A 27218-nucleotide genomic window follows, 5' to 3' on the forward strand; every position below is an offset into this window, starting at 1 on the left:
ACATAGTTATGCTCCAGGAGACGCACCTGAAGTTGGCGGATCAGGTTAGACTAAGGAAAGGATGGGTGTGACAGGGATTCCACTCAGGGTTGGATGCGAAAAACAGAGGGGTGGCAATACTGGTGGGGAAACAGGTATCGTTCGAGGCTAAGACCATAGTGGTGGATAGTAGGGGCAGGTATGTGATGGTGAGTGGCAGATTGCAGGGTGAGGCGGTTGTGCTGGTGAACGTATATGCCCCGAACTGGGATGACGCGGGATTCATGAAGCGAATGCTGGGACGTATCCCGGACCTGGAGGTGGGGAACTTGTTAATGGGGGGGGGACTTCAACACAGTGCTTGACCCAGGGCTGGACCGGTCCAGATCCAGGACCGGGAGAAGGCTGGCAGCGGCCAAGGTGCTTAAGGGATTCATGGAGCAGATGGGGGGAGTAGATCCTTGGAGATTCGCCAGACCGATGGGTAAAGAGTTTTCCTTTTTCTCCCACGTCCATAAGGTGTACTCCCGGATAGACTTTTTTGTTTTGGGAAGGGCACTGATCCCGAAAGTGGCAGGAACGGAGTACTCGGCCATAGCCGTTTCAGATCACACCCCGCATTGGGTGGATCTGGAACTAGGAGAGGAAAGGGAGCAGCGCCCACTCTGGCGATTAGACATGGGACTACTGGCGGACGAGGGGGTATGCGGATGGGTGAGGGGATGTATCGAAAGATACCTGGAGGCCAATGTCGACGGGGAGGTCCAGGTGGGGGTAGTATGGGAAGCGCTGAAGGCGGTGGTTAGAGGAGAGCTGATTTCCATCAGAGCCCACAAGGGGAAACAAGAGGGTAAAGAAAGAGAGAGATTAGTTAGGGAAATTCTGAGGGTGGATAGGAAGTATGCGGAGGCCCCAGACGAAGGGCTATACAGGGAAAGACGAAGATTACAGACGGAGTTTGACCTGCTGACCACGGGAAAGGCGGAGACACAGTGGAGGAAGGCACAGGGGATACAATATGAATATGGGGAGAAGGCGAGCCGGCTGCTGGCCCAACAACTTCGGAAGAGGGGGGCGGCGAGAGAGATCGGAGGAGTTAGGGACGAAACGGGAAAAATGGAGCAGAGAGCAGGGAAAGTGAACGAGGTGTTCAAAACATTTTATGAGAGGCTGTATAAGTCCCAACCCCCGGAGGGGAAAGAGGGAATGATACACTTTTTGGACCAGCTGGAGTTCCCGAGGGTGGAGGAGCAGGAGGTGGCAGGTCTGGGGGCGCAGATTGAGGTGGAGGAGGTGATCAAAGGAATTGGGAACATGCGAGCAGGGAAGGCCCCGGGACCAGATGGGTTCCCGGTGGAATTTTATAGGAAGTATATGGACCTGCTGGCCCCGCTTTTGGCGAGAACCTTTAATGAGGCTAAGGAAATGGGGACATTACCCCCGACAATGTCGGAGGCGACGATATCGCTAATTCTGAAACGAGACAAAGACCTGCTGCAGTGCGGGTCATACAGGCCCATCTCCCTCCTAAACGTAGACGCCAAACTGCTGGCCAAAGTGATGGCGACAAGGATGGAGGAATGTGTCCCAGGGGTGGTACATGACGACCAGACAGGGTTTGTTAAAGGGAGACAATTGAATGCCAATATACGAAGGTTGCTGGGGGTGATGATGATGCCCCCACCGGAGGGGGAGGCAGAGATAGTGGTGGCGATGGATGCAGAGAAGGCATGCGATAGGGTGGAGTGGGACTATTTGTGGGAGGTGCTGAAGAGATTTGGGTTCGGGGAAGGGTTCATTAGATGGGTTAGACTCCTGTATGGGGCCCTGGTGGCAAGTGTCGTTACAAACAGGCAAAGATCGGGATACTTTCGATTACATAGGGGTACAAGACAGGGGTGCCCCCTGTCCCCGTTACTGTTCGCGTTGGCAATTGAACCATTGGCCATAGCGCTGAGGGACTCTAAGAAGTGGAGGGGGGTGCTTAGAGGAGGAGAGGAACATCGAGTGTCACTACATGCAGACGATTTACTGCTATATGTGGCGGACCCGGTAGAGGGGATGCCAGAGGTAATGCAGATACTCAGGGAGTTTGGAGAGTTCACGGGATACAAATTAAATATGGGAAAGAGCGAACTTTTTGTGATGCACCCCGGGGAACAGGGCAGGGGGATAGATGCTCTGCCGCTGAGGAGAGTAGCAAGGAATTTTTGATACCTGGGGATGCAGGTGGCCAGGAACTGGGGAACCCTACATAAACTTAACCTGACGCGACTGGTAGAGCAGATGGAGGAGGACTTTAAGAGGTGGGATATGGTGCCCCTGTCATTGGCGGGCAGAGTACAGGCGGTTAAAATGGTGGTCCTCCCGAGGTTTCTTTTCGTGTTTCAGTGCCTCCCCATCCTGATTACAAAGGCCTTCTTCAAAAAAATAGACAGGTGCATTATGAGCTTTGTGTGGGCGGGAAAGACCCCGAGGGTAAAGAGGGGGTTCCTGCAGCGCAGTAGGGACAGAGGGGGATTGGCACTGCCGAGTCTGAGTGACTACTATTGGGCCGCCAATGTGTCGATGGTCTGTAAGTGGATGAGGGAAGAAGAAGGTGCGGCGTGGAAAAGGCTGGAGATGGCGTCCTGGAGGGGAACGAGTCTAAAAGCGCTGGCGACGGCGCCGCTGCCGTTCTCCCCGAAAAGGTACACCACAAACCCAGTGGTGGTGGCGACCTTGAATATCTGGGGGCAGTGGAGACGACACAGGGGAGTGACGGGTGCCTCGGTGTGGTCCCCGATAAGGAATAACCACAGGTTTGTCCCGGGGAGGATAGATGGGGGATTTCAATGTTGGCAGCGAGCAGGAATTAGGAAGCTGAAGGACCTGTTTGTGGACGGGACGTTTGCGAGTTTGGGAGCATTGGAAAAAAAATATAAGTTGCCACCAGGGAATGCTTTCTGATACATGCAAGTGAGGGCATTCACGAGGCAACAGGTGAGGGAATTTCCGCAGCTCCCGACGCAAGGGATCCAGGATAGAGTGATTTCGGGGGCATGGGTTGGAGAAGGTAAAGTGTCCGAAATATACAGGGAGATGAGAGACGAGGGGGAGGCGATGGTAGAGGAGCTGAAGGGAAAATGGGAAGAGGAGCTGGGGGAAGAGATTGAGGAGGGGCTATGGGCAGATGCCCTAAGTAGGGTAAATTCCTCGTCCTCGTGTGCCAGGCTTAGCCTGATTCAATTTAAGGTGCTACACAGAGCGCATATGACGGGAGCAAGACTGAGCAGGTTTTTTGGGGTGGAGGACAGGTGTGGGAGGTGCTCGGGAAGCTCGGCGAACCACACTCACATGTTCTGGTCGTGTCCGGCACTGCATGAGTTCTGGGAGGGTGTGGCAAGAGTGATCTCAAAGGTGGTGGGGGTCCGGGTCAAACTAAGCTGGGGGTTAGCTATATTTGGGGTTGCAGAAGAACCGGGAGTGCAGGAGGCGAAAGAGGCCGACGTTTTGGCCTTTGCGTCCCTAGTAGCCTGGCGAAGGATTCTACTCATGTGGAAGGAAGCGAAGCCCCCGGGCTTGGAGGCCTGGATAAACGACATAGCAGGGTTCATAAGTCTGGAACGAATAAAATATGCGTTAAGAGGATCGGCTCAGGGGTTCACCAGGCGGTGGCAACCGTTCCTTGATTATCTCGCGGAACGATAATGGAAAAACAGAAAAGACAGCAGCAGCAACCCAGGGGGGAGGGGGGGGAGTACCATTCCGTGTTTTGTTTTTTCTTTGCTAGTTGTTGATATTTGCTTCTTGTTTATTTCTTTTTTCATCTGTTTTTAGTTTAATATATTATTTAAATAACGTTTAAGGTATATTTCTTTACTAAGTTGTAAAAACGGAAAATTTTTGTTTGAAAAACTTCAATAAAATATATTTTTTTAAAAAGATAATGCACAGCGGGGCAAGATTAAGAACAACAAGATTTTGCGGTGGAGGATAGAACTCTCCACCTACAATTACGAGATCTTGTACCGTCCCGGGAAGCTGAACGAGCCTCCTGATGCCCTGTCCCGCGGCACTTGCGCCACCGTGCAAGTGGACCGTCTCCGAGCCCTCCACGAGGACCTCTGCCACCCGGGGGTCACTCGTTTCTTCCATTTCGTTAAGACCCGCAACCTGCCCTACTCCATCGAGGAGGTTAGGACAGTCACCAGGGACTGCCGAATCTGCGCGGAGTGCAAACCGCACTTCTACCGGCCAGAGAGAGCGCATCTGATAACGGCTTCCCGTCCCTTTGAACGCCTCAGCATGGATTTCAAGGGCCCCCTCCCCTCCACCGACCGCAACACTTATTTCCTGAACGTGATTGACGAATACTCCCGGTTCCCATTCGCCATCCCCTGCCCGGACATGACCACGACCATCTTCATCAAGGCCCTCCAGAGTATTTTTACACTGTTCGTTTTCCCCGCCTACATACATAATGATAGGGCGTCCTCCTTTATGAGCGACGAACTGCATCAATTCCTGCTCAGCAAAGGCATCGCCTCCAGCAGGACGACCAGTTACAACCCCCGGGGAAACGGGCAGGTAGAGAGGGAGAACGGAACGGTCTGGAAGACCGTCCTGCTGGCCCTTCGGTCCAGGAATCTCCCATTCTCCCGCTGGCAACAAGTCCTCCCAGTGGCCCTTCACTCCATTCAGTCGCTGCTCTGTACTACCACAAACCAGACACCTCACGAACGTCTCCTTGTTTTCCCCAGGAAATCCTCCTCCGGGACCTTGCTCCCAACCTGGCTAGCGACACCCAGACCCGTCCTGATGCGGAAACATGTGAGGGCACATAAGTCGGACCCATTAGTTGAGAGGGTCCACCTGCTGCATGCCAACCCCCAGTACGCCTACGTAGCGTCCCCCGATGGCCGCCAAGACACGGTCTCCCTTCGGGACCTGCCACCTGCCGGAGCCCCACGCGCACCCGCACCATTGCCCCCACCCCCACCCTCCCCGCAGCACCTGACCGGAGGGTCAGTACTGCAGCCGCCCCTACTCAGCGCCGAACAGGCACCGACGACCCTACAGGCGCCCCTCCCCCTGCCCACTTTTCGCCCCAACAGCACCGCCTAGCGGTGACGAAGCTGCCAGGGAGGAAGACATCACCTTCCCGGAGCCACAACCGCCGGGGCCCCCACCAGGATCATCGCCGAAGCCCAGACGCTCCAGAAGGACGACCAGGCCGCCCGATCGTCTGATTGCTGCACCATAAAACAATAAAAACTTTCTCTGTTACCCTCGACATGACGGTACCTGCAATACCTGGTCCTACCATGCAAAAGGCGACAGTAACACTGGCCATCACCCCGCTGGGTCCTTTTTTAACAGGGGGTGAATGTGGTAATACCAGGTATTGCAGTACCTGAGAGGTGGATGCCCATTGGCTAGACCTAGGAATCTACCATTGGCTAACGCACATAGCTCCGCCCTGAGAGGCGGAGTATAAGAACCAATGCCGTCCCAGCAGCCTTCACTTTCTGTATCGAAGCTGCTGGGTACAGTTCTAGCTGATTAAAGCCGATTAGTATGACTCCTTGTCTCACGAGTAATTGATTGTGCATCACTCCACACGGACAGTGACCGGGGCCGAGTCCTCAGCGCCGTGAGGCAGCAGTGCTAACCATTGCATCACTGTGCCACCCTAAGAGCACCCTACTTAAGTCCACATCTCCACTCTATCCCCATAACCCAGTAAGCCCACCCATCCTTTTTGGATGTGGAGATGCCGGCGTTGGACTGGGGTGAGCACAGTACGATGTCTTACAACACCAGGTTAAAGTCCAACAGGTTTGTTTCGATGTCACTAGCTTTTGGAGCGCTGCTCCTTCCTCAGGTGAATGAAGAGGTATGTTCCAGAAACACATATATAGACAAATTCAAAGATGCCAGACAATGCTTGGAATGCGACCATTAGCAGGTGATTAAATCTTTACAGATCCAGAGATGGGGTAACCCCAGGTTAAACAGGTGTGAATTGTATCAAGCCAGGACGGTTGGTAGGATTTCGCAGGCCAGATGGTGGGGGATGAATGTAATGCGACATGAATCCCAGGTCCCGGTTGAGGCCGCACTCATGTGTGCGGAACTTGGCTATACGTTTCTGCTCGGCGATTCTGCGTTGCCACGCGTCCTGAAGGCTGCCTAGGAGAACGCTTACCCGGAGATCAGAGGCTGAATGCCCTTGACTGCTGAAGTGTTCCCCGACTGGAAGGGAACATTCCTGCCTGGTGATTGTTGCGCGATGTCCGTTCATTCGTTGTCGCAGCGTCTGCATGGTCTCGCCAATGTACCACGCTTCGGGACATCCTTTCGGAGCAGCGCTCCGAAAGCTAGTGATATCAAAACAAACCTGTTGGACTTTAACCTGGTGTTGTAAGACTTCGTACTATCCTTTTTGGACACTAAGGGGCAATTTTTCACGGCCAATCCACCTAACCTGCACATCTTTGGACTGTGGGAGGAAACCGGAGCACTCGGGGGAAACCCACGCAGACATGGGGAGAATGTGCACACCCCACACAGTCAGAAAACCTGCAGCTAGCCCAGTAGCAGATGAAATTAAACCTTTAGTTGCATTTGCCGAAGTGTTATAAATGTGGAGACTTTCAGCCCGAATAGGAACCAACAACAGGGCAGGCAGGCAGGGTGTAATATGAGGATGGCGGATGCTTATCAGCCTGGTCATTGGAGATCGAAAGATGCTGCCAAACAAGACTTAGTGGGCGGTGGCCAGTGGAGCGCCTCTGTTACAAACACAACCTGTCTGGGCAAATTGAGGAGCGCGGGACACACCCAATATCCGTTCAATATCTGCCATTGAGAGAAACCATCCTCAGATCAAGTGCGAGTCAGTGTGTCCCTTTACTGAGCTAGACAAAGCACACAGAGCTAGACCCACCGGATTCGGTTGTCTGTCCAGGTCCTCTATCAGAATCACAATTCATCTGATTGCGGGAGAATGGCTGCTAAGGGAGCACAGCATGTAAGTACATAGTGTAGCGAATGTGTTCTGTATCCCGGGCGCTTTATACATCCTATCGCGTGTATATAAATTGTTCAGATTACTCAAATGGATGGGGGGGGGACGATTCTCATATCTGAGGCTTGTTATTTTCTCCCAGCCATTGCCCCTCCCTTCTCAATCAAGCTATGATCTTGTGAAGGGAAATGTATCACAAATGACCACCCATCCAGTTTCACCATTTGCCCCAGGTGAAATGGACGGACATGAAAATGCTGTAGATATACTCAGATTGGGGAAACGTTCCAATAATGTTAATTTATTTTTTTAATAAAGTGTTTCTTTTGGTGATGGTAAAATGAGGCTGACGCTCCCCTTAATGAGCAACCCCAGCCATTTGTCGCTGGGAATTATACAGTTTCCGAAATACCTGCGTTGTTTAATCTGGGCTGGATTTTAAAAAAATATTGCTCACACGTTAGGAAATGAGCCATGAACTGACTTTAAAAGGCTTGTGTTTCCGCATGGTGTCGAAACAGGAACCTTTTGCATATTAGGTACATGTTCTCTTGGCTCCTCAAGTCCAGAAATGAACAAGACAATTTCACATCAAGAAAATTGTGCCTCTCTCATATTATATCATGCCTCTTATTGAGCAACTGTTGATTCAGCCACACCCAGTTTCCAAAGGCAGATTTTTCTACAGAGCACTGGTACAGTTCTGGGCTAGTTACATTGCACACTGCTGCACAAATGCAAGCCTTCACATCAATAAAGTCATGTATCATTTTGGTACAATTTTGGTGAATTGGGAGTATTTTATACTTAGGTTATGTGGTAAGGATGTTTCGGGATAGCACAGTGGTTAGCACTTGTTGCTTCACAGCTCCAGGGTCCCAGGTTCGATTCCTGGGTTGGGTCACTGTCTGTGCGGAGTCTGCACATTCTCCCCATGTCTGCGTGGGTTTCCTCCGGGTGCTCCGGTTTCCTCCCACAGTCCAAAGATGTGCAGGTTAGATGGATTGGCTGTGCTAAATTGCCCTTAGTGTCCAAAAAAAAAGGTTAGGTGGGGTTACATGGATAGGGCGGAGGTGTGGGCTTTGGTAGGGTGCTCTTTCCAAGTACCGGTGTAAACTCGATGGGCCGAATGGCCTCCTTCTGTACTACAAATTCTATGATAAGAAATGCTAGAGTGCTCTATAAATGCAATCCTCCCCTTCGCTTTTTTTTCAGTGGCTGAAAATCTAAGGTGTGTCTCCTGATTATTGTCTGTCATCGGAGGGCTATGCAACAATATCTTTTTTTAAATATGTTTTTATTAAAGCTTTTTCCAACCAACATTTTTACATAACAAAAATAAACGAAAATTATTGAACAAAACAAGGTGGGTGCTGTCTTTATACAACACAAAATTTACATTATATCCACAATTCCCCCCCCACCTGAACCCCCCCTCCCCCCGCCCCCAGGTGCTGTTGCTGCTGACTTACTGCTCCCCTAGAAAGTCAAGAAAAGATTGCCACCGCCAGAAGAACCCCATCAAGGACCCTATGCAACAATATCAGATCTATTATACTTGCCTAACTAAATGATCTACCCAGTTAGACTCATTCTTCTCTTATTTTAAGAACTGCAATCATTTCCTGCCTTAGCCTGTATTTCCTCCTGAAAATGACCCCACTTCCTTGGAGCCTATGGTGATACAAGCAGCTTATTTGCCCGAAGACACAAACTTGCCATAGAATCCCTATAGTGCTGAAGGGGGCCAGTCGACCCATCAAAATTGCACTGACCCTCTGAAAGAGCACCCTACCCAGATCCACTCTCCCTCCCTAATCTTGTATCTCCACCCAATCCGCACATACTTGGACACCAAGTGGCAATTTTAGCGTGGCCAATCCACCTAACCTGCATTTTGGACTTTGCATTTTATAAGAGTATCTTTGTAACAAATGGAAACATTCCAGATTACTTCATTGAAACCTTGTTAAACAAAATTTGGAAATGAGTCATATAAGATGTTGGGACAGATGAGCAACAGCTTGATCATATAGGTAGGCTTTCAGGTGGCGGAGGTGTGTTGGAGGGAGTCAGAGTTCCTGTGGCAACATGAACATTAACATGCATGTTGTAATTTGGAGCAATGGGGGGGAAATGGGAGAGGCTCCAACATTCTCCCCATCAGATATGGCTGACCAGGAATCTCTCCTGCTCTTACTGCCTGTCATTGGTGCGTGCTAGAAGGATGATAGCTCTGTATAAATGATTGATGTTGAATATGTATATATGAGCGGGAATCTCTGACCCCGTGGCGGGTCGGGGAATCGCTGGGGGGGGGGGGGGGGGGGGAGGGGGGGGGGGCGCGAATCACGCGACGGTGCTCTGTCGCTGGTCTGCTGATTCTCCGGCGACCGGAGAATCGGCGCCATTGGAGCCGGCGCGGTTGGTGCGGTGCCGGAGTGCCCCCCTCCCTCCCCGGTGATTCTCCCCGCGTGATGGCCCGAGTGCCCACCGAGTAAGGCCGAGTCCCGCCGGCATCGTTCTGCTGTGGTCCTACCCGGCGAGACCTCGGCATTCATGGTGCGGGGGGCGGCCTAGTGGGGGGGGATCTGACCCTGGGAGGGTGCCTCCACAGTGGCCTGGCCCGCGATCGAGGCCTACCGTTCGGCAGATGGACTCAACACGGTAGGGGCCTATGTTCCTCCGCGCCGGGCACCTGTAGCTCTCCGCCATGTTGCGTCGGGGCCGGCAAGGAGAAGGCAACCCACGCGCATGCGCGAACTTGCGGCGGACGTGGCACACATGCGCGGACACGCAGCACCCGTGCTGACGCCCGGACCTGCGTGAGGTTCTCCAGTGCCGTGCTGGCCCCCTGTGAGGCACAGGATCGGATCGCTGATCCTAGGGGCCAGATGATGCTGTCGTAAAACGCTCCGGCGTTTATGACGGCGCCAACACTTAACCCCAGGATCAGAGAATCCATGTCGTCTACATCATCAGTTTTAAGGTTTTATGACCTAATCAGCTGAAAGCATGTTAAAATTGATTAACATGGGATCAAATTTACTTGGGTAGCCACTACAGTTTTCTGTTTGAACATTATTATTTATTCATGGAACACGGGTGTCGCTGGCTGGGCAAGCATGCATTTATTGCCCATCCCTAATTGCCTTTGAGAGGGCAGTTAAGAATCAACCACATTGCTGAGAGTCTGGAGTCACATGTTGGCAGATTTCCTTCCCAGTGAATTAGTGAACCAGATGGATTTTTACAACAATCGGCTATGGTTCCATGGTCATCATTAGACTTTTAATTCCAGATTTTTATTGAATTCAAGTTTCACCATCTGCAGTGGTGGGATTTGAACCTGGGTCCCCAGACCATTAATCTGGGTTTCTGGTTTACTACAATACCACTACACCACCACCTCACAACAGATATTTTAGTGATGTTAAGAGCACGGCTGATGGTAAATGCTGAGCTGTTCAAATCCCAGAAGAGAAATTTGAAACAACTGACCTCACATTTACATTTCCAATTTGTATAGTACGAGGAGAGGTTTTGAAATCCAGAATGATGTCCTCGACTACTTAACATAGAACATAGAAAATACAGCACAGAACAGGCCCTTCGGCCCACGATGTTGTGCCGAACCTTTGTCCTAGATTAATCATAGATTATCATTGAATTTACAGTGCAGAAGGAGGCCATTCGGCCCCCTGAGTCTGCACCGGCTCTTGGAAAGAGCACCCTACCCAAACTCAACACCTCCACCCAACACCAAAGGCAATTTTGGACACTAAGGGCAATTTATCATGGCCAATCCACCTACCCTGCACATCTTTGGACTGTGGGAGGAAACCGGAGCACCCGGAGGAAACCCACGCAGACACGGGGAGGACGTGCAGACTCCGCACAGACAGTGACCCAAGCCGGAATCGAACCTGGGACCCTGGAGCTGTGAAGCAATTGTGCTATCCACAATGCTACCGTGCTGCCCTTAAGAACAAATAAATCTACACTATATCATTTTACCGTAATCCATGTACCTATCCAGTAGCTGCTTGAAGGTCCCTAATGTCTCCGACTCAACTACTTCCACAGGCAGTGCATTCCATGCCCCCACTACTCTCTGGGTAAAGAACCTACCTCTGAATCCCTCCTATATCTTCCACCTTTCACCTTAAATTTATGTCCCCTTGTAATGGTTTGTTCCACCCGGGGAAAAAGTCTCTGACTGTCTACTCTATCTATTCCCTTGATCATCTTATAAACCTCTATCAAGTCGCCCCTCATCCTTCTCCGTTCTAATGAGAAAAGGCCTAGCACCCTCAACCTTTCCTCGTAAGACCTACTCTCCATTCCAGGTAACATCCTGGTAAATCTTCTTTGCACCTTTTCTAAAGCTTCCACATCCTTCCTAAAATGAGGTGACCAGAACTGTACACAGTACTCCAAATGTGGCCTTACCAAAGTTTTGTACAGCTGCATCATCACCTCACGGCTCTTAAATTCAATCCCTCTGTTAATGAACGCGAGCACACCATAGGCCTTCTTCACAGCTCTATCCACTTGAGTGGCAACTTTCAAAGATGTATGAACATAGACCCCAAGATCTCTCTGCTCCTCCACATTGCCAAGAACTCTACCGTTAACCCTGTATTCCGCATTCATATTTGTCCTTCCAAAATTGACAACCTCACACTTTTCAGGGTTAAACTCCATCTGCCACTTCTCAGCCCAGCTCTGCATCCTATCTATGTCTCTTTGCAGCCGACAACAGCCCTCCTTACTATCCACAACTCCACCAATCTTCGTATCGTCTGCAACTTTACTGACCCACCCTTCAACTCCCTCATCCAAGTCATTAATGAAAATCACAAACAGCAGAGGACCTAGAACTGATCCCTGCGGTACGCCACTGGTAACTGGGATCCAGGCTGAATATTTGCCATCCACCACCACTCTCTGACTTCTATCGGTTAGCCAGTTCGTTATCCAACTGGCCAAATTTCCCACTATCCCATGCCTCCTTACTTTCTGCAGAAGCCTACCATGGGGAACCTTATCAAATGCCTTACTAAAATCCATGTACACTACATCCACTGCTTTACCTTCATTCACATGCTTGGTCACCTCCTCAAAGAATTCAATAAGATTTGTAAGGCAAGACCTACCCCTCACAAATCCGTGCTGACTATCAAGCAGTGTCTTTCCAGATGCTCAGAAATCCTATCCTTCAGTACCCTTTGCATTACTTTGCCTACCACCGAAGTAAGACTAACTGGCCTGTAATTCCCAGGGTTATCCCTAGTCCCTTTTTTGAACAGGGGCACGACATTCGCCACTCTCCAATCCCCAGGTACCACCCCTGTTGACAGTGAGGACGAAAAGATCATTGCCAACGGCTCTGCAATTTCATCTCCTGCTTCCCATAGAATCCTTGGATATATCCCGTCAGGCCCGGGGGACTTGTCTATCCTCAAGTTTTTCAAAATGCCCAACACATCTTCCTTCCTAACAAGTATTTCCTCGAGCTTACCAGTCTGTTTCACACTGTCCTCTCCAACAATATCGCCCCTCTCATTTGTAAATACAGAAGAAAAGTACTCGTTCAAGACTTCTCCTATCTCTTCAGACTCAATACACAATCTCCTGCTACTGTCCTTGATCGGACATACCCTCGCTCTAGTCATTCTCATATTTCTCACATATGTGTAAAAGGCCTTGGGGTTTTCCTTGATCCTACCCGCCAAAGATTGTTCATGCCCTCTCTTAGCTCTCCTAATCCCTTTCTTCAGTTCCCTCCTGGCTATCTTGTATCCCTCCAATGCCCTGTCTGAACCTTGTTTCCTCAGCCTTACATAAGTCTCCTTTTTCCTCTTAACAAGACATTCAACCTCTCTTGTCAACCATGGTTCCCTCACTCGACCATCTCTTCCCTGCCTGACAGGGACATACATATCAAGGACACGTAGTACCTGTTCCTTGAACAAGTTCCACATTTCACTTGTGTCCTTCTCTGACAGCCTATGTTCCCAACTTATGCACTTCAATTCTTGTCTGACAACATTGTATTTACCCTTCCCCCAATTGTAAACCTTGCCCTGTTGCACGCACCTATCCCTCTCCATTACTAAAGTGAAAGTCACAGAATTGTGGTCACTATCTCCAAAATGCTCCCCCACTAACAAATCTATCACTTGCCCTGGTTCATTACCAAGTACTAAATCCAATATTGCCCCTCCTCTGGTTGGACAATCTACATACTGTGTTAGAAAAGCTTCCTGGACACACTGCACAAACACCACCCCATCCAAACTATTTGATCTAAAGAGTTTCCACTCAATATTTGGGAAGTTAAAGTCACCCATGACTACTACCCTGTGACTTCTGCACCTTTCCAAAATCTGTTTCCCAATCTGTTCCTCCACATACTTGTGATGATTTTATAGCAATGTAAATGTTTATTAAGAAATCGGAAAAGCAATAAACTAAAATAGAACTACACTTAAATAAGACAAAAGCTCCACACTGTGGCAACATATTAAACAGCTCCAAGCAATCTCAATTTAACTACCTTCAGACCTAAGCTTCCCCAGACTGTTCCGCAATAACGTATAGATTTTTAAGGTACTTTAACCACAAAATGCCTTTAATTCTCTGTTGGGGTGCCCTTCGAGGTTTCCCAGCAGTTGGCTTTTCAGATCTGGGTTTGTGCACACTGCTAGCTGGGAGCTAAGCAACTATTCCTGCTATTGATCTAAAACAGCTACCTTCATAGATTTCAGTATTAAAAAATATATATTCTTCCCCTTTGAACTCTCATTATCTGATCCAATTTCTTTAGAATTGCTCTCTCCGTACATCTTTGGACTGTGGGAGGAAACCAGAGCACCAGAGTAAACCCACGCACACACAGGGAGAAAGTGCCGACTCCACACAGACAGTGACCAAGCTGGGAATAGAACCTGGGACCCTGGAGTTGTGAAGCAGTTGTGCTAACCACTATGCTACCGTGCTGCCCTGATAGATGCCTTCAAGATTCCAAAAGGGTTTCATAGGGTAGAGGGAGAGAAGGTTTTTTCAATTGATTGTGGGAAGACAGGAACTAGCTACCACAAATAGAACATAATCACGAATAAATCCACCAAGAATTCAGGAGAAACGGCGGGCGGCACGGTGGCACAGTGGTTAGCACTGCTGCCTCATGGCGCCGGGGTCCCAGGTTCGATCCCGCCTCTGGGTCACTGTTGGTATGGAGTTTGCACGTTCTCCCCGTGTTTGCATGGGTGTCGCCCCCACAACCCAAAGATGTACCGGGTAAGTGGATTGGCCACACTAAATTGCCCCTTAATTGGAAAAAATGAATTGGGTACACTAAATTTATTTTAAAAAAGAATTGCTCTCTCGGAATTGTTTAACTTAATCTCTTTACTTTAGCATTTGCAATTTAAAAATAAACTCTCTTTATCACTCTAACCTATCACACTTTCTTTCACCCCTCTGCATATCTTATCCTTTGAACCACAACGTCCATTCAAATCTATTCCTGTTCTGTAACCATTCTTACTAACTTACCTTGGGTAAACATATGTTTGAAGACTAGGCTGGCTTAATAACATATCAAACTCGCAGTTTACATTCCCACAGTCACTCTGTCCATTGCTTTAATTGCCATTCAGGTTAGAAATATGACCAGAATATTACCAACAGACAAATATTACAATTTCTTGGGTTTCCTTGACAGATTTTCTTGACTGTCACCGGGCTTAACCTTCAAATTAAAAATACCGTCGAATCTCAGACTTTCTTTTTATAATAATCTTTATTATCGTCACAAGTAGGCTTACATTAACACTGCAATGAAGTTACTGTAAAAATCCCTTAGTTGCCACATTCCAGCGCCTGTTCGGGTACACTGAGGGAGAATTCAGAATGTCCAATTCACCTAACAGCACGTCTTTCGGAACTTGTGGGAGGAAACCGGAGCACCCGGAGGAAACCCACGCAGACACGGGGAGAACGTGCTGACTCCGCACAGGCAGTGATCCAAGCCGGGAATTGAACCTGGGACCCTGGTGCCGTGAAGCAACAGTGCTAGGCGCTGTGCTGCCCTGCTGTCCTATTGAGGCTTATTATTCCTTTTGTGCTTTTTCGTGAGGAGGTGCAAGTAGAATCCTCTATATGTAATCTTCGATTCAAAGATGTTTTAAGAATTCATGTATTATCTGCTGAGTGACACGACTAAGGTTTGGGAGTTGTTATGGGCGATGTGTTTTCAGAACCCCAAAATGTATCAGGGAGTTCAACCAACCTCCCCTTTAATGCATTGTTGTTTTTGAGAGCACAAGGCTTGTTCCCTAGGTGTGGGATTACAATTATGGACACGTGGATTTTTTAATTTTTTAAAAATATATTTTCTTGAAAATTTTTTTCCCTGAGCAACATTTTTCCCGCTTACAAAACAAACGCAACGATAACAATAACAAACAGAAATTTTTAACTTTTTAACAATAATAATAATAATCAAGTAACAAAACCTCATACTCTATTGACCTATACTCAACTAAACCTCCTCCCCCCATCCCCCCCCCCCCTCCCCCTGGGTTGCTGCTGCTGGTCATCCGTCTTCCCTCTAACGTTCCCCTAGGTAGTCGAGAAATGGCTGCCACCGCCTGGTGAACCCTTGAGCCGATCCTCTCAGGGCAAACTTTATCTGCTCCAGTTTAATAAACCCCGCCATATCGTTTACCCAGGCCTCCAGTCCGGGGGGTTTCGCCTCCTTCCACATGAGTAGGATCCTGCGCCGGGCTACGAGGGACGCAAAGGCCACGACATCGGCCTCTTTCGCCTCCTGCACTCCCGGCTCTTCCACAACTCCAAATAGAGCTAACCCCCAGCTTGGTTTGACCTGGGCATTCACCACCTGCGAGATCACTCCCGTCACTCCCTTCCAATGTCCTACCAGTGCCGGGCACGCCCAAAACATATGTGCGTGGTTTGCCGTGCTCCCGCCACACATCCCACATCTGTTCTCCACTCTAAAGAACCTGCTCAATCTTGCCCCCGTTATGTGTGCTCTATGTAGCACCTTAAATTGAATCAGGCTAAGCCTGGCGCATGAGGAAGAGGAGTTTACCCTGCTTAGGGCATCAGCCCACATACCCTCCTCTATCTCCTCCCCTAGTTCTTCTTCCCACTTTCCTTTTAGTTCGCCCACCGACTCCTCCCCCTCTTCCCTCATCTCTCTGTAAATCTCTGACACCTTGCCCTCTCCGACCCACACCCCTTAAAGCACCCTGTCCTGTATCCCCTGTGTCGGGAGCCGCGGAAATTCCCTCACCTGTTGTGTAGTAAACGCCCTCACCTGCATATATCTCAAGAAATTTCCCCGGGGTAACTTATACTTTTCCTCCAGTGCTCCCAAGCTCGCAAAAGTCCCATCTATGAATAAATCTCCCACCTTCCTAATTCCCAACTGGTACCAGCTCTGAAATCCTCCATCCATTCTTCCTGGGGCGAACCTATGGTTGTTCCTGATTGGGGACCCCACCAGGGCTCCCCCCACCCCTCTCTGTCGCCTCCACTGTCCCCATATGTTCAGTGTTGCCGCCACCACCGGGTTCGTGGTGTACTTTTTAGGTGAGAACGGTAGCGGTGCCGTCACCAGCGCCTCTAGACTCGTCCCTTTACAGGACCTTCTCTCCAGCCTTTTCCATGCCGCTCCCTCACCCTCCATCATCCATCTACGTATCATTGCCACATTGGCGGCCCAATAATAATCTCCCAAGTTCGGTAGTGCCAGTCTTCCTCTGTCCCTACTGCGCTGAAGGAACCCCCTCCTTACTCTCGGAACTTTCCCTGCCCACACAAAGCTCGTAATGCTCCTATCTATTTTATTAAAAAAGGTCCTGGTGATTAAAATAGGGAGACATTGAAATACAAATAAGAACCTCGGGAGGACCATCATCTTAATTGCCCGCCAGCGATAAAGGCTGCATGTCCCACCTCTTAAAGTCCTCCTCCATGTGTTCTACCAGCCGTGTCAGATTAAGTCTGTGCAAGGTTCCCCAGCTCCTAGCGATCTGAATCCCCAAGTATCGGAAGTTTCTTTCCACTTTCCTTAGCGGTAAGCCTTCTATCTCTCTACTCTGGCCCCCTGGATGTATCACAAATAATTCACTCTTCCCCATGTTTAACCTATACCCCGAAAATTCCCCGAACCTCCTCAAAATTCGCATAACCTCTATCATCCCCCCCGCTGGGTCCGACACGTATAACAATAGGTCATCCGCGTATAACGAGACTCGGTGTTCTTCTCCCCCTCTAGTCACCCCTCTCCATTTCCTGGAGTCTCTCAACGCCATGGCCAGAGGTTCAATTGCCAATGCAAACAACAATGGAGACAGCGGGCATCCCTGTCTTGTTCCCCTATATAATCGGAAATACTCCGATCTATGTCAACCTGTAACTATGCTTGCCGTTGGTGCCCCATAAAGTAGTCTAACCCAGCGAATAAACCCGTTCCCAAACCCAAACCTCCTTAACACTTCCCATAAATACTCCCACTCCACCCTATCAAATGCCTTCTCTGCGTCCATTGCCGGCACTGTCTCTGCCTCCCCCTCCACTGAGGGCATCATTATCACCCCTAATAGTCGTCGCACGTTAACATTCAATTGTCTCCCTTTTACGAACCCTGTCTGGTCTTCGTGCACCACCCCCGGGACACAGTCCTCTATCCTCGATGCCAGCACCTTTGCCAGCAATTTGGCGTCCACGTTCAATAGTGAAATAGGTCTATAGGACCCGCACTGCAACGGATCTTTGTCCCTCTTCAAAATTAGCGATATCGTCGCCTCCGACATCGTCGGGGGTAGCGTCCCCCCTTCCCTGGCCTCATTGAACGTCCTCGCCAACAACGGGGCCAACAAGTCCACATATTTTCTGTAGAATTCCACCGGGAACCCGTCCGGCCCCGGGGCCTTCCCTGCTTGCATGCTTCCCAGTCCCTTAATAACCTCGTCCACCTCAATCGGCGCCCCCAGGCCTGCCACCGCCTGCTCCTCCACTTTCGGGAACCTCAATTGGTCCAGGAACTGCCGCATCCCCTCCTCTCCCTCTGGGGGCTGAGACCTATAAAGTTCCTCATAAAAGGTCTTAAACACCTCATTTATCTTTCCTGCCCTTCGCACAGTGTCTCCCCTTTCATCCCTAATTCCTCCTATCTCCCTCGCTGCTGCCCTCTTTCGCAGTTGGTGCGCCAACAGGCGACTAGCCTTTTCCCCATATTCATACCTCCTCCCCTGTGCCTTCCTCCACAGTACCTCCGTCTTTCTGGTGGTCAGAAGGTCAAACTCGGTCTGGAGTCGTCTCCCCTCCCTGTACAGCTCCTCCTCCGGGGTCTCTGCAAATTCCCTGTCCACCCTTAAAATCTCCCCCAGTAATCTATCCCTTTCCTTGGCCTCTGTTTTCCTTTTGTGGGCCCCAATAGAAATCAGCTCTCCTCTGACCACCGCTTTTAGTGCTTCCCAGAACACTTCCACAGGGACCTCGCCGTCGTCATTGACCTCCAGGTATCTCTCAATACACCCCCTCACTCTTGCACACACTCCCTCATCCGCCATCAGTCCCACATCTAATCGCCAGAGTGTTCTCTGCTCCCTGTCCTCTCCTACTTCCAGGCCCACCCAATGTGGGGCATGGTCCGAAACCGCTATGGCTGAGTATTCAGCTTCCACCCTAGAGATCAACGACCTTCCTAAAACAAAAAAATCTATCCAGGAGTACACTTTATGGACGTGGGAGAAGAAGGAATACTCCCTAGCCCTGGGTCTAAGAAATCGCCATGGATCCACTCCCCCCATTTGGTCCATAAACCTCTTAAGTACCTTGGCTGCTGCCGGCCTTCTTCCAGTCCTTGAGCTGGATCTATCTAGCCCCGGGTCCAGCACTGTATTGAAGTCCCCTCCTAAAATCAAATTTCCTGCCTCCAGGTCCGGTATACGCCCCAGCATCCGTCTCATGAACCCCGCATCGTCCCAATTTGGGGCATACACATTAACCAACACGACCTCCATTCCCTCCAGCCTACCACTCACCATTACATATCTACCTCCACTATCTGCTACGATGTTCTTTGCTTCAAATGCTACCCGTCTCCCCACCAAAATGGCCACCCCTCTGTTCTTTGCGTCCAGTCCTGAGTGGAACACCTGTCCCACCCATCCTTTCCTTAGCCTAACTTGGTCCGCCACCTTTAGGTGCGTCTCTTGGAGCATAACCACGTCTGCCCTTAGTCCTTTCAAATGCGCGAGCGCTCGGGCCCTTTTTATCGGTCCATTCAGGCCTCTCACATTCCATGTGATCAGCCTCACTGGGGGGCTACCTGCCCCCCTCCCGTGTCGACTAGCCATTACCTTCTCTAGGCCAGTCCCATATCCCGCCTCCACGCTCCCGCTCGCTCCCCCAGCGTCGCACTCCGCCCCCGACCACCCACTCTTTAGCCATTTCCTTTTGGATTTCCGCAGCAGCAACCCAGTTGTCCCCCCCCCCCGCTAGATCCCTATCTAGCTTGATTGCTCCCCCCATATCACTTCCGTAAGTCAGCTGACTTCAACTGACCCCGGCTACTCCTGCTCGCTCCTCGACCCCCCCCCCCCCCGGTGTGAGGGAACTCCCATCCGCCTTGCGCCTGTTTTCCCGCCTTATTCTTTCTGGCGCGGGAACATCCCTTTACCTGACCCGCCTCTTATGGCGCAGCTCCCTTTCCCCTCCCCCTCTCCTTCCCCATTCTCCGACTATGTCCCGCCTTTCCCCCCTCACCAGCGCCCACATTTCCCCAGTGTCCCCCCCCCTTCCCTGTTTACTTCTCGATTAACTTTCGCCATCACATTAACAAAAACAATAACAATAACAACAATAACAGTTCCCTGCAGCATCAGTCCCTCAGTTCCGGTCCAGTTTCTCTTCATTGATGAAGGACCATGCTTCCTCCGCCATCTCGAAATAATAGTGTCTCTCCTGATACGTGACCCATAGTCTTGCCGGCTGCAGCATCCCAAACTTCACTTTCCTTTTGTGCAAACCTCTTTGGCTCGGTTGAAGCTCGCCCTCCTTCTCGCCACCTCCGCACTCCAATCCTGGTATATCCTTACCACAGCATTCTCCTATCTGCTACTCCGCACCTTTTTAGCCCATCTCAGGACCTCTTCTCTGTCCTTAAGGCGGTAGAATCGCACGATTATCGCCCTCGGTGGTTCTCCCGCTTTTGGTCTTCTCGCCGGAATCCGATTTGCCCACTCCACCTCCATGGGGCCCGCAGGGGCTTCAGCACCCATCAGTGAGCTCAGCATCTTACTTGCGTACGCTCCACCGTCCACTCCTTCCACACCCTCCGGGAGACCTAGTATCCTAAGGTTCTTCCTTCGCGCTCTGTTTTCAAGGGCCTCGATCCTTTCAGCACACTTTTTATGAAGTGCCTCGTGCGTCTAAGTCTTAACCGCCAGGCCCAGGACCTCGTCCTCAATACCTGACACCTTCTGCTCCACCACGCGAAGCTCAGTCTCCTGGGTCTTTAAAGTCTCCTTAAGCCCCTCAATTGCCTGTAACATCGGGGTCATTACCTCCTTCTTCAGCAGATCCACGCACCGTCTCACAACCTCGTCCTGCTCAGGCCCCCATGTCGCCTGCGATTTCTCTGCCGCCATTTTGTTCTCCACTCCCTCTGACCTTGTGGTTGAAGATTCTTCGGGCTGCAGCCGCCGCCGCCGGTTTTTCCCTCCGTCGTTCGGGGGGGACTCCCTTCCCACGCACCTCACACCGGGTTTTTCGGCCGGCAAAGTCCCCGTTGGGGCTCTTAAAAGAGCCCGAAGATCCGTCGGAGCTGGAGCCGCCGAAATGTGCGGCTAGCTCATCCCCGCCGCAACCCACACGTGGATTTTTAAACACAAAACAATATTTATTCCATGAACTCAACTTAACCTCTTAAATAAACATTGGATCTCTTAACACCCCTTACTTCAAAGATAACCCTGAAAATATTACAATACTAAATAATCCTTCAGTTATTCCTTTCAATGAGACTTAACACCTTTAAACAGAAACACATCAGGTTAAAGGCTTTACTATTATGAGTTTAAATCACCCAAATGAACCAGAGATAGTCTTTCATGGCAGAGATCACAGCAGATCCAGCTCACTGCAAACACAGACACTCCCAAGCTCATTTCCTCAAAACTGAAACTTCAAAATGGCTGAACATAGCTCAGCTCCACCCACTCTCTGACATTACTGTTTTCTTAAAGGTACATAGCTTAAACATCCATTTCTTAAAGGTACTCTCACATGACAGAGTGAATTACTGAACTTGGGCATGCTAACTTGTTTGTAATGGTGAGTAAAGAGACAAATTTCATTTTTAAAGATCTTTGGTCTGTTTTTGGATACTGTGCTATAAATATGGGAGCAAAATGTTGGAGAGAAAAATTCTGAACTGTAAATTTAATTTGTAAAACACAAGCCCTCGAAAAATTAATAGCACACTCTGTTGAAAATGATCCATTCCATTGTTAAACTGTGGGTGGGATGCTCTAGTCACATGTTCCTTGGCGGCCGTTCCTGCTACCTGCCGATGGGATTTCCCATTGTGACCACCCCATGCCGCTGGGAAACCCACAGGCGTAGGTGCGCTGCTGGCAGAATGGAGAATCACTCCGGCAGAGAATCCCGCCCTTTATCTCTGTTAAAACCTGAAACGTCTTCAATTTCTAAATGAAATGATTGATAAAATATTATAACTATTCTTTTCTCCCACTTAGGTGCAGACAAGAGGCACCGTCAGATCAAGTCCTGGCTTCAATGCTTATCATGATGCAGAATGTCTTCGCAATGCTATGAAAGGACTCGGTAACTAAAGTTTTGAAAACTTTTTCCTGTTAAACTGCATGATTGAGGAGGGAGAATTGCATTGGGTCGCTGGGTGGTGGGGGTGGGGGGGGAGGTGGAGAGCACGGTGTCAAGGCCTCTTTTTGCTCCCTTCCCCATGGCAGCGAGGTGCCTGTGTTTCAGACAACCATTATCGATGCCCTCAGCAGGCTCCCTTGCACATGTAGTGAACGTCTTGGACTTGCAGACTCTGTTCGCGCGTTCATTGGCAGTAACTGGAGAACTTCTGATCAACCTTCTTCTATGAATGAGGTAGAAACCGTACTCCTAAAAGTGCGCATGTAAAGGAAATAGGAACATGGGGCAGAATTCTCCCCCAAATGACTAAGGGCTGGATTCTTCAGCCACGCCCGTCACGGGCGGGACGCAGACCATGTAAAGATCCAGTGACCTCGGGAGGGAATATTCGGCCGCGGGATGGGCACGGGCAGAGAATCCCACCCTAAGTGTCATTTCAGGTGGGAAAACCGGCGGGAATTCCGCCGGCTGTACCGGTGCGATTCCCATCGCAATCCACCCACACTTAGTCATTTTATTTGGAGCTTGGGGAGATTCCTGATGGGAAAGAGAAGTGCAGGATCTAGAGATGTCAGCTGGCTGGTTCCTCAAAGATTGGGACATCATTTTTAAGGGGCACCCCGATCTCCAGACAACCCACCAGCTCCCTCCCCCCACACTCACAGGCATCAACCCCAACCTAGTGACCGAGATCCCGCTGAGGCGTTGCCTAAGGCCCCCTTCAATTCTCCCCCGTCCCTTTCATTGCAATGCCCCATCCTGCTCCCTGACAGTCCCAAACTGGCCATGCCAGCTTGGCACTGTCAGGGTGCCAGGGCCCTGTTCCTGAACACCCAGGAGCTCCAATGGCCTCCGAGCCCTCGTGTGCGTGTGTGGTCATCAAGCCTGGTCCCCATTGATGGAGACCGATAGGGATTCCTGCCACCTCACATTGCACTAGTGGGGGCGCTGAATCCCTGGAGCCGGGAGACTCCGGCTAAAACCTGGAAATGCATATTTAAATTAGTTTAAATGCTGATTTAATTTTGCGGGTCTGGTTTGTGCCCAGCGAGGGCGTGAACCAGATTGCATTTGGTGCCACTGGCCAGGAACATCGGGGTTCGTTTGGCAAATGGTGTGAACCCCATTTGGGATTATCCGTTATTCTCCCAGAATAGCGGGATGTGTGCTGGGCGCAATGCGGTGGGAGAATCGCCCCCTCTGCTTTTGAATTTGTAAAACCCATTTCAAAGGCGGTATGCATATCTTTGTTATCATTCAGTCAATACTGATTTACTCAAAGGTCCTTGACCACCATTAATAATTTTCCTGAACTCGATTGGTACGATTCGGAGCATGCCGCTGTGCAGAATAGGTTCAATAGGAAACCCTCTACCCCTCCAGAGGATCTTTAACTCCAGAGTAAAATGGTAAAACTGTGATTACTTTTTAAAGTCAGATAATCATTAGAGAGAGGGTTAAATTAAAAAAAAAGATGCTTAAACCAAAGTGGGTGAGGTGTATTAATCATGTATGCCAACTTTCAGGTTGTGTATATTTCACAAAAAATAAATTCCTCTGGGATAGAAATCCACCAAGTCTATTGGAACAAAGAACCAAATGTTGCCTTTTCCCACTAATTGGTTGCATGTAAATTGGAGGAAGAAAAACATTATAATGACATAGTTTTTAAGAGCCGAAGTTACAGGTTGTATGTCTTGTTTGTCCCCAAGAAGTCAAATAGAGCAAGCTGTTTAAATGTACCTTTCAAATCTTTTTGTTTGCCTTTTAAAGAAACTTTATATGACAAATACACTTTCGTGAAGCCTATTTACTTCAATACTAGTTGCACCTGTTCTTCAAATAAAGAGGCAGTTTCCTGGTTGTAAAAGTTATGTTGATATTTCCTCATTAGGATTCCACTGCTGTGTAACACAGACCCTTGATCTGGTTGCATGTGAATGTAGCAATTATTTATGCTCTGAAATTCTTAGAACTGTGGGGGCTATTCTTCGAGCCAGGGCCGGAGAATCGGCGTAACCGTGTCATGAGGCCCCGATGCCGGCACGCGATTCTCCGAGGTGCGGAGAATCGGCGCCATTTACGGCGGCGTGTTTGGCGCGGCGCCGGCCGCGGGCCACCGGAACCGGCGGGGCTGATACGACAGAGTCCCGCCGGCGCCGTTCACCCCTGGTCGCTGCCGGCGGGAACTCTGCAGGAATGGTCGGGGGCGGCCTGTGGGGGGGGGGGGGTGGAGGGGGGCTCCTTCACTGGGGGGGGGGGGGGGGGCCTCCCATGGGGTCTGGCTGCGATCGGGGCCCACCAATCGGCGGGCCGGCCTCTCCCCCCTGGGCTTACTTCCTGGCGCGGCTGGCCCCTGAACACCGATGTTGAGTCGGGCGTCCGCTAAAGAAGTCCCCCGCGCATGCGCAGGATGGAGATAGCCCAACTGCGCATGCGCAGTTGGCGCGGCGCCCAAAAGGAGGCTGGAGCAGCGTGAACCGCTCCAGCGCCGTGCTGGCCCCCTGTGGAGGCCAGAATCGTATGTAACTGGGCCCGGTTCGCGCCGTCGTGAAACGCGCCGGCGTTCATGACGGCGCGAACTCTTTGCCCCAATATTGGAGAATCGCCCCCTATGTTTCCATTTGGTTTTATAGTTATGGAAGAATTTTTGTGCAGTAATTGGGGATGTAATCTGTACTGTCCATATATGGGCTGCAAGGTAGCCCAGTGGTTAGCATTGTTACTTCACAGCGCCAGGGTCCCAGGTTCGATTCCCACTTGGGTCACTGTCTGTGCGGAGTCTGCACGTTCTCCCCGTGTCTGCGTGGGTTTCCTCCGAGTGCTCCGGTTTCCTCCCACAAGTCCCGAAAGACGTGCTTGTTAGGTGAATTGGACGTTCTGAATTTTCCCTCTGTGTACCTGAATGTGGCAACTGGGGGATTTTCTGAGTAACTTCATTGCAGTGTTAATGTAAGCCTACTTGTGACAATAATAAAGATTATATTAGGACAGGTAACAGCCACCGGTCAAATATGAGATATTGCATTAGTGACTAGACTGGAGGCTGTCAAATTGGTACACTTTACAACACAGAATCCAGTTTCCAATGCTTGTCTTGTAACATCCTGTTTTCATGGAGTTTTAGCTTTTCAATGATTGCAGTTATAATGAATTATTATAATGAACCAAAGAGTGGTGAGCCTGTGGAATTCATTACCACAGGAAGTAGTTGATGCTAAAACATTGAATATATTCAAGAGGCGGCTAGATATAGCACTTGGGGCGAATGGGATCAAAGGCTATGGGGAGAAAGCAGGATTAGGCTATTGAGTTGGATGATCAGCCATGATCGTGATAAATGGCGGAGCAGGCTCAAAGGCCCAAAAGGCCTCCTCTTGCTCCTATCTTCTATGTATCCCTGGGTTGTGGGGGCGAGACCCACACAGACACGGGGAGAATGTGCAAACTCCACACAGACAGTGGCCCAGGGCTGGGATCGAACCCGGGTCCTCAGCGCCATAGGCAGCAGTGCTAACCACTGCGCCACCATGCCACTATCCTGAAAGCTAATTAAAATGTTTATTAACAGCAATCTCGGAATATTCTTAATCTAGGTAAATTTCTATCTTTCTCTCAGTTGTCATGGATTCTAGGACAGGAAGGCAATGTTGAGATAATTTTACTTTGAATCCGGGGGTTATGCTGCCCCAGTTGTATTATAGGTGTACATTTTAAAATGTTTTGGTTCCCCAATTAGCACGATACACTACGAGTATGTTGAACTGATCACTTCAGAATAATATTGAAGCGGTCCGCGGGGAGGGGGCCGACAGAGGAAGAGGGCCCGCGGGAGAGGGGGTGAAGAGGGGGGAGGGGGTGAAGAGGGGGGAGGGGGTGGGGAGGGGGTGAAGAGGGGGGAGAGGGTGGGGAGGTGGTGAAGAGGGGGTGAAGAGGGGGAAGGGGTGAAGAGGGGGAGGGGGTGAAGAGGGGGAGGGGGTGAAGAGGGGGTGGGGGGTGAAGAGGGGGGTGGGGGTGAAGAGGGGGGAGGGGTGAAGAGGGGGGAGGGGGTGGGGGGTGAAGAGGGGGGTGGGGGGTGAAGAGGGGGGTGGGGGGTGAAGAGGGGGGAGGGGGTGAAGAGGGGGGAGGGGTGGGGTGGGGGGTGAAGAGGGGGGAGGGGGTGAAGAGGGGGGAGGGGGTGAAGAGGGGGGAGGGGGTGAAGAGGGGGTGGGGGGTGAAGAGGGGGTGGGGGGTGAAGTGGGGGGAGGGGGTGAAGAGGGGGGAGGGGGTGAAGAGGGGGGAGGGGGTGAAGAGGGTGTGGGGGTGAAGAGGGGGTGAAGAGGGGGAGGGGGTGAAGAGGGGGGAGGGGGTGAAGAGGGGGTGGGGGGTGAGGAGGGGGTGGGGAGGGGGGTTGAAGAGGGGGTGGGGGGTGAAGAGGGGGTGGGGGGTGAAGAGGGGGGAGGGGGTGAAGGGGGGAGGGGAGGGGGTGGGGGTGAAGAAGGGAGGGGAGGGGGTGGGGGGAGGGGAGGAGAGGGGTGGGGGGTGAAGAGGGTGGGGGGTGAAGAGGGGGAGGAGAGGGGGGTGAAGAGGGGGGGTGAAGACGGGGAGGGGAGGGGGTGGGGGGTGAAGAGGGGGGAGGCGGTGGGGGGTGAAGGGGGGTGGGGCTGAAGAGGGGGAGGGGAGGGGGGTGAAGAGGGGGGAGGGGAGGGGGGTGAAGAGGGGGTGGGGTGAACTTGTGGGAGGAGGGGTTGAAGAGGGGGGAGGGGTGAAGTTGTGGGGAGGGGGTGAAGTTGGGGGTGAGGAGGGGAGAGCCCTGGGGGGGGAGAGAGAGAGCCGAGGGTGGTGGTGGGAGAGTGTCCCCGGAGGGGGACTGCCTGGGGCGGGGGGGGGGGGGGGTTGCCCGGGAGCGAGGGGTGGTGAGGACCCGGGGAGGGGGGAGCCTGAGGGAGGGGGGGGAAAGAGTGTGCCCGGGGAGGGAGAGGGGGGGAAAAAAAAAGAAAAAAAAGAATAATATTGAAGCCAATACAACCCATCAGCCAATACAGCGCCAGCATTTGCATCTTTCAAATGCTGGTAACCCCTTCAGGAGAAATGGTTTTGCTTGACAGACGAGGAAAGCAGGCTTTTGAGAATTCCAGACAACAAATCAAATGAAGTGACATGTTTCAGAATGCTTTGCGGTTCTGTCTGCCCTGTGGGAAATAAATCTCCTGGGTGTGTAACATTCACATCTTCCTTCAATGATTTCCAAATCCACCATCACTGCAAACCTGACTTTTGTGTGTGATCTCCCGCCCTC

The 27218-nt window shown here is 50.8% G+C and overlaps 1 protein-coding gene across 1 annotated transcript in view; it reads left to right on the forward strand.

Annotated features, from left to right (window-relative positions):
• The first annotated feature begins 6810 nt into the window (after positions 1 to 6810).
• The window catches only part of LOC140403634 (annexin A4-like), a 67403-nt gene continuing 46995 nt past the window's right edge, over positions 6811 to 27218 (forward strand). The window contains exons 1-2 of the mRNA XM_072491778.1: positions 6811 to 6994; positions 21796 to 21883. Of these exons, the coding sequence (XP_072347879.1) occupies positions 6971 to 6994; positions 21796 to 21883 (112 nt within the window). The 5' untranslated portion in view covers positions 6811 to 6970. The remainder of the gene's footprint in view (positions 6995 to 21795; positions 21884 to 27218) is intronic.

This window comes from Scyliorhinus torazame, chromosome 28 (genome assembly GCF_047496885.1).
Source record: "Scyliorhinus torazame isolate Kashiwa2021f chromosome 28, sScyTor2.1, whole genome shotgun sequence".
In the NCBI taxonomy this organism is placed as follows: Eukaryota; Metazoa; Chordata; class Chondrichthyes; order Carcharhiniformes; family Scyliorhinidae; genus Scyliorhinus; species Scyliorhinus torazame.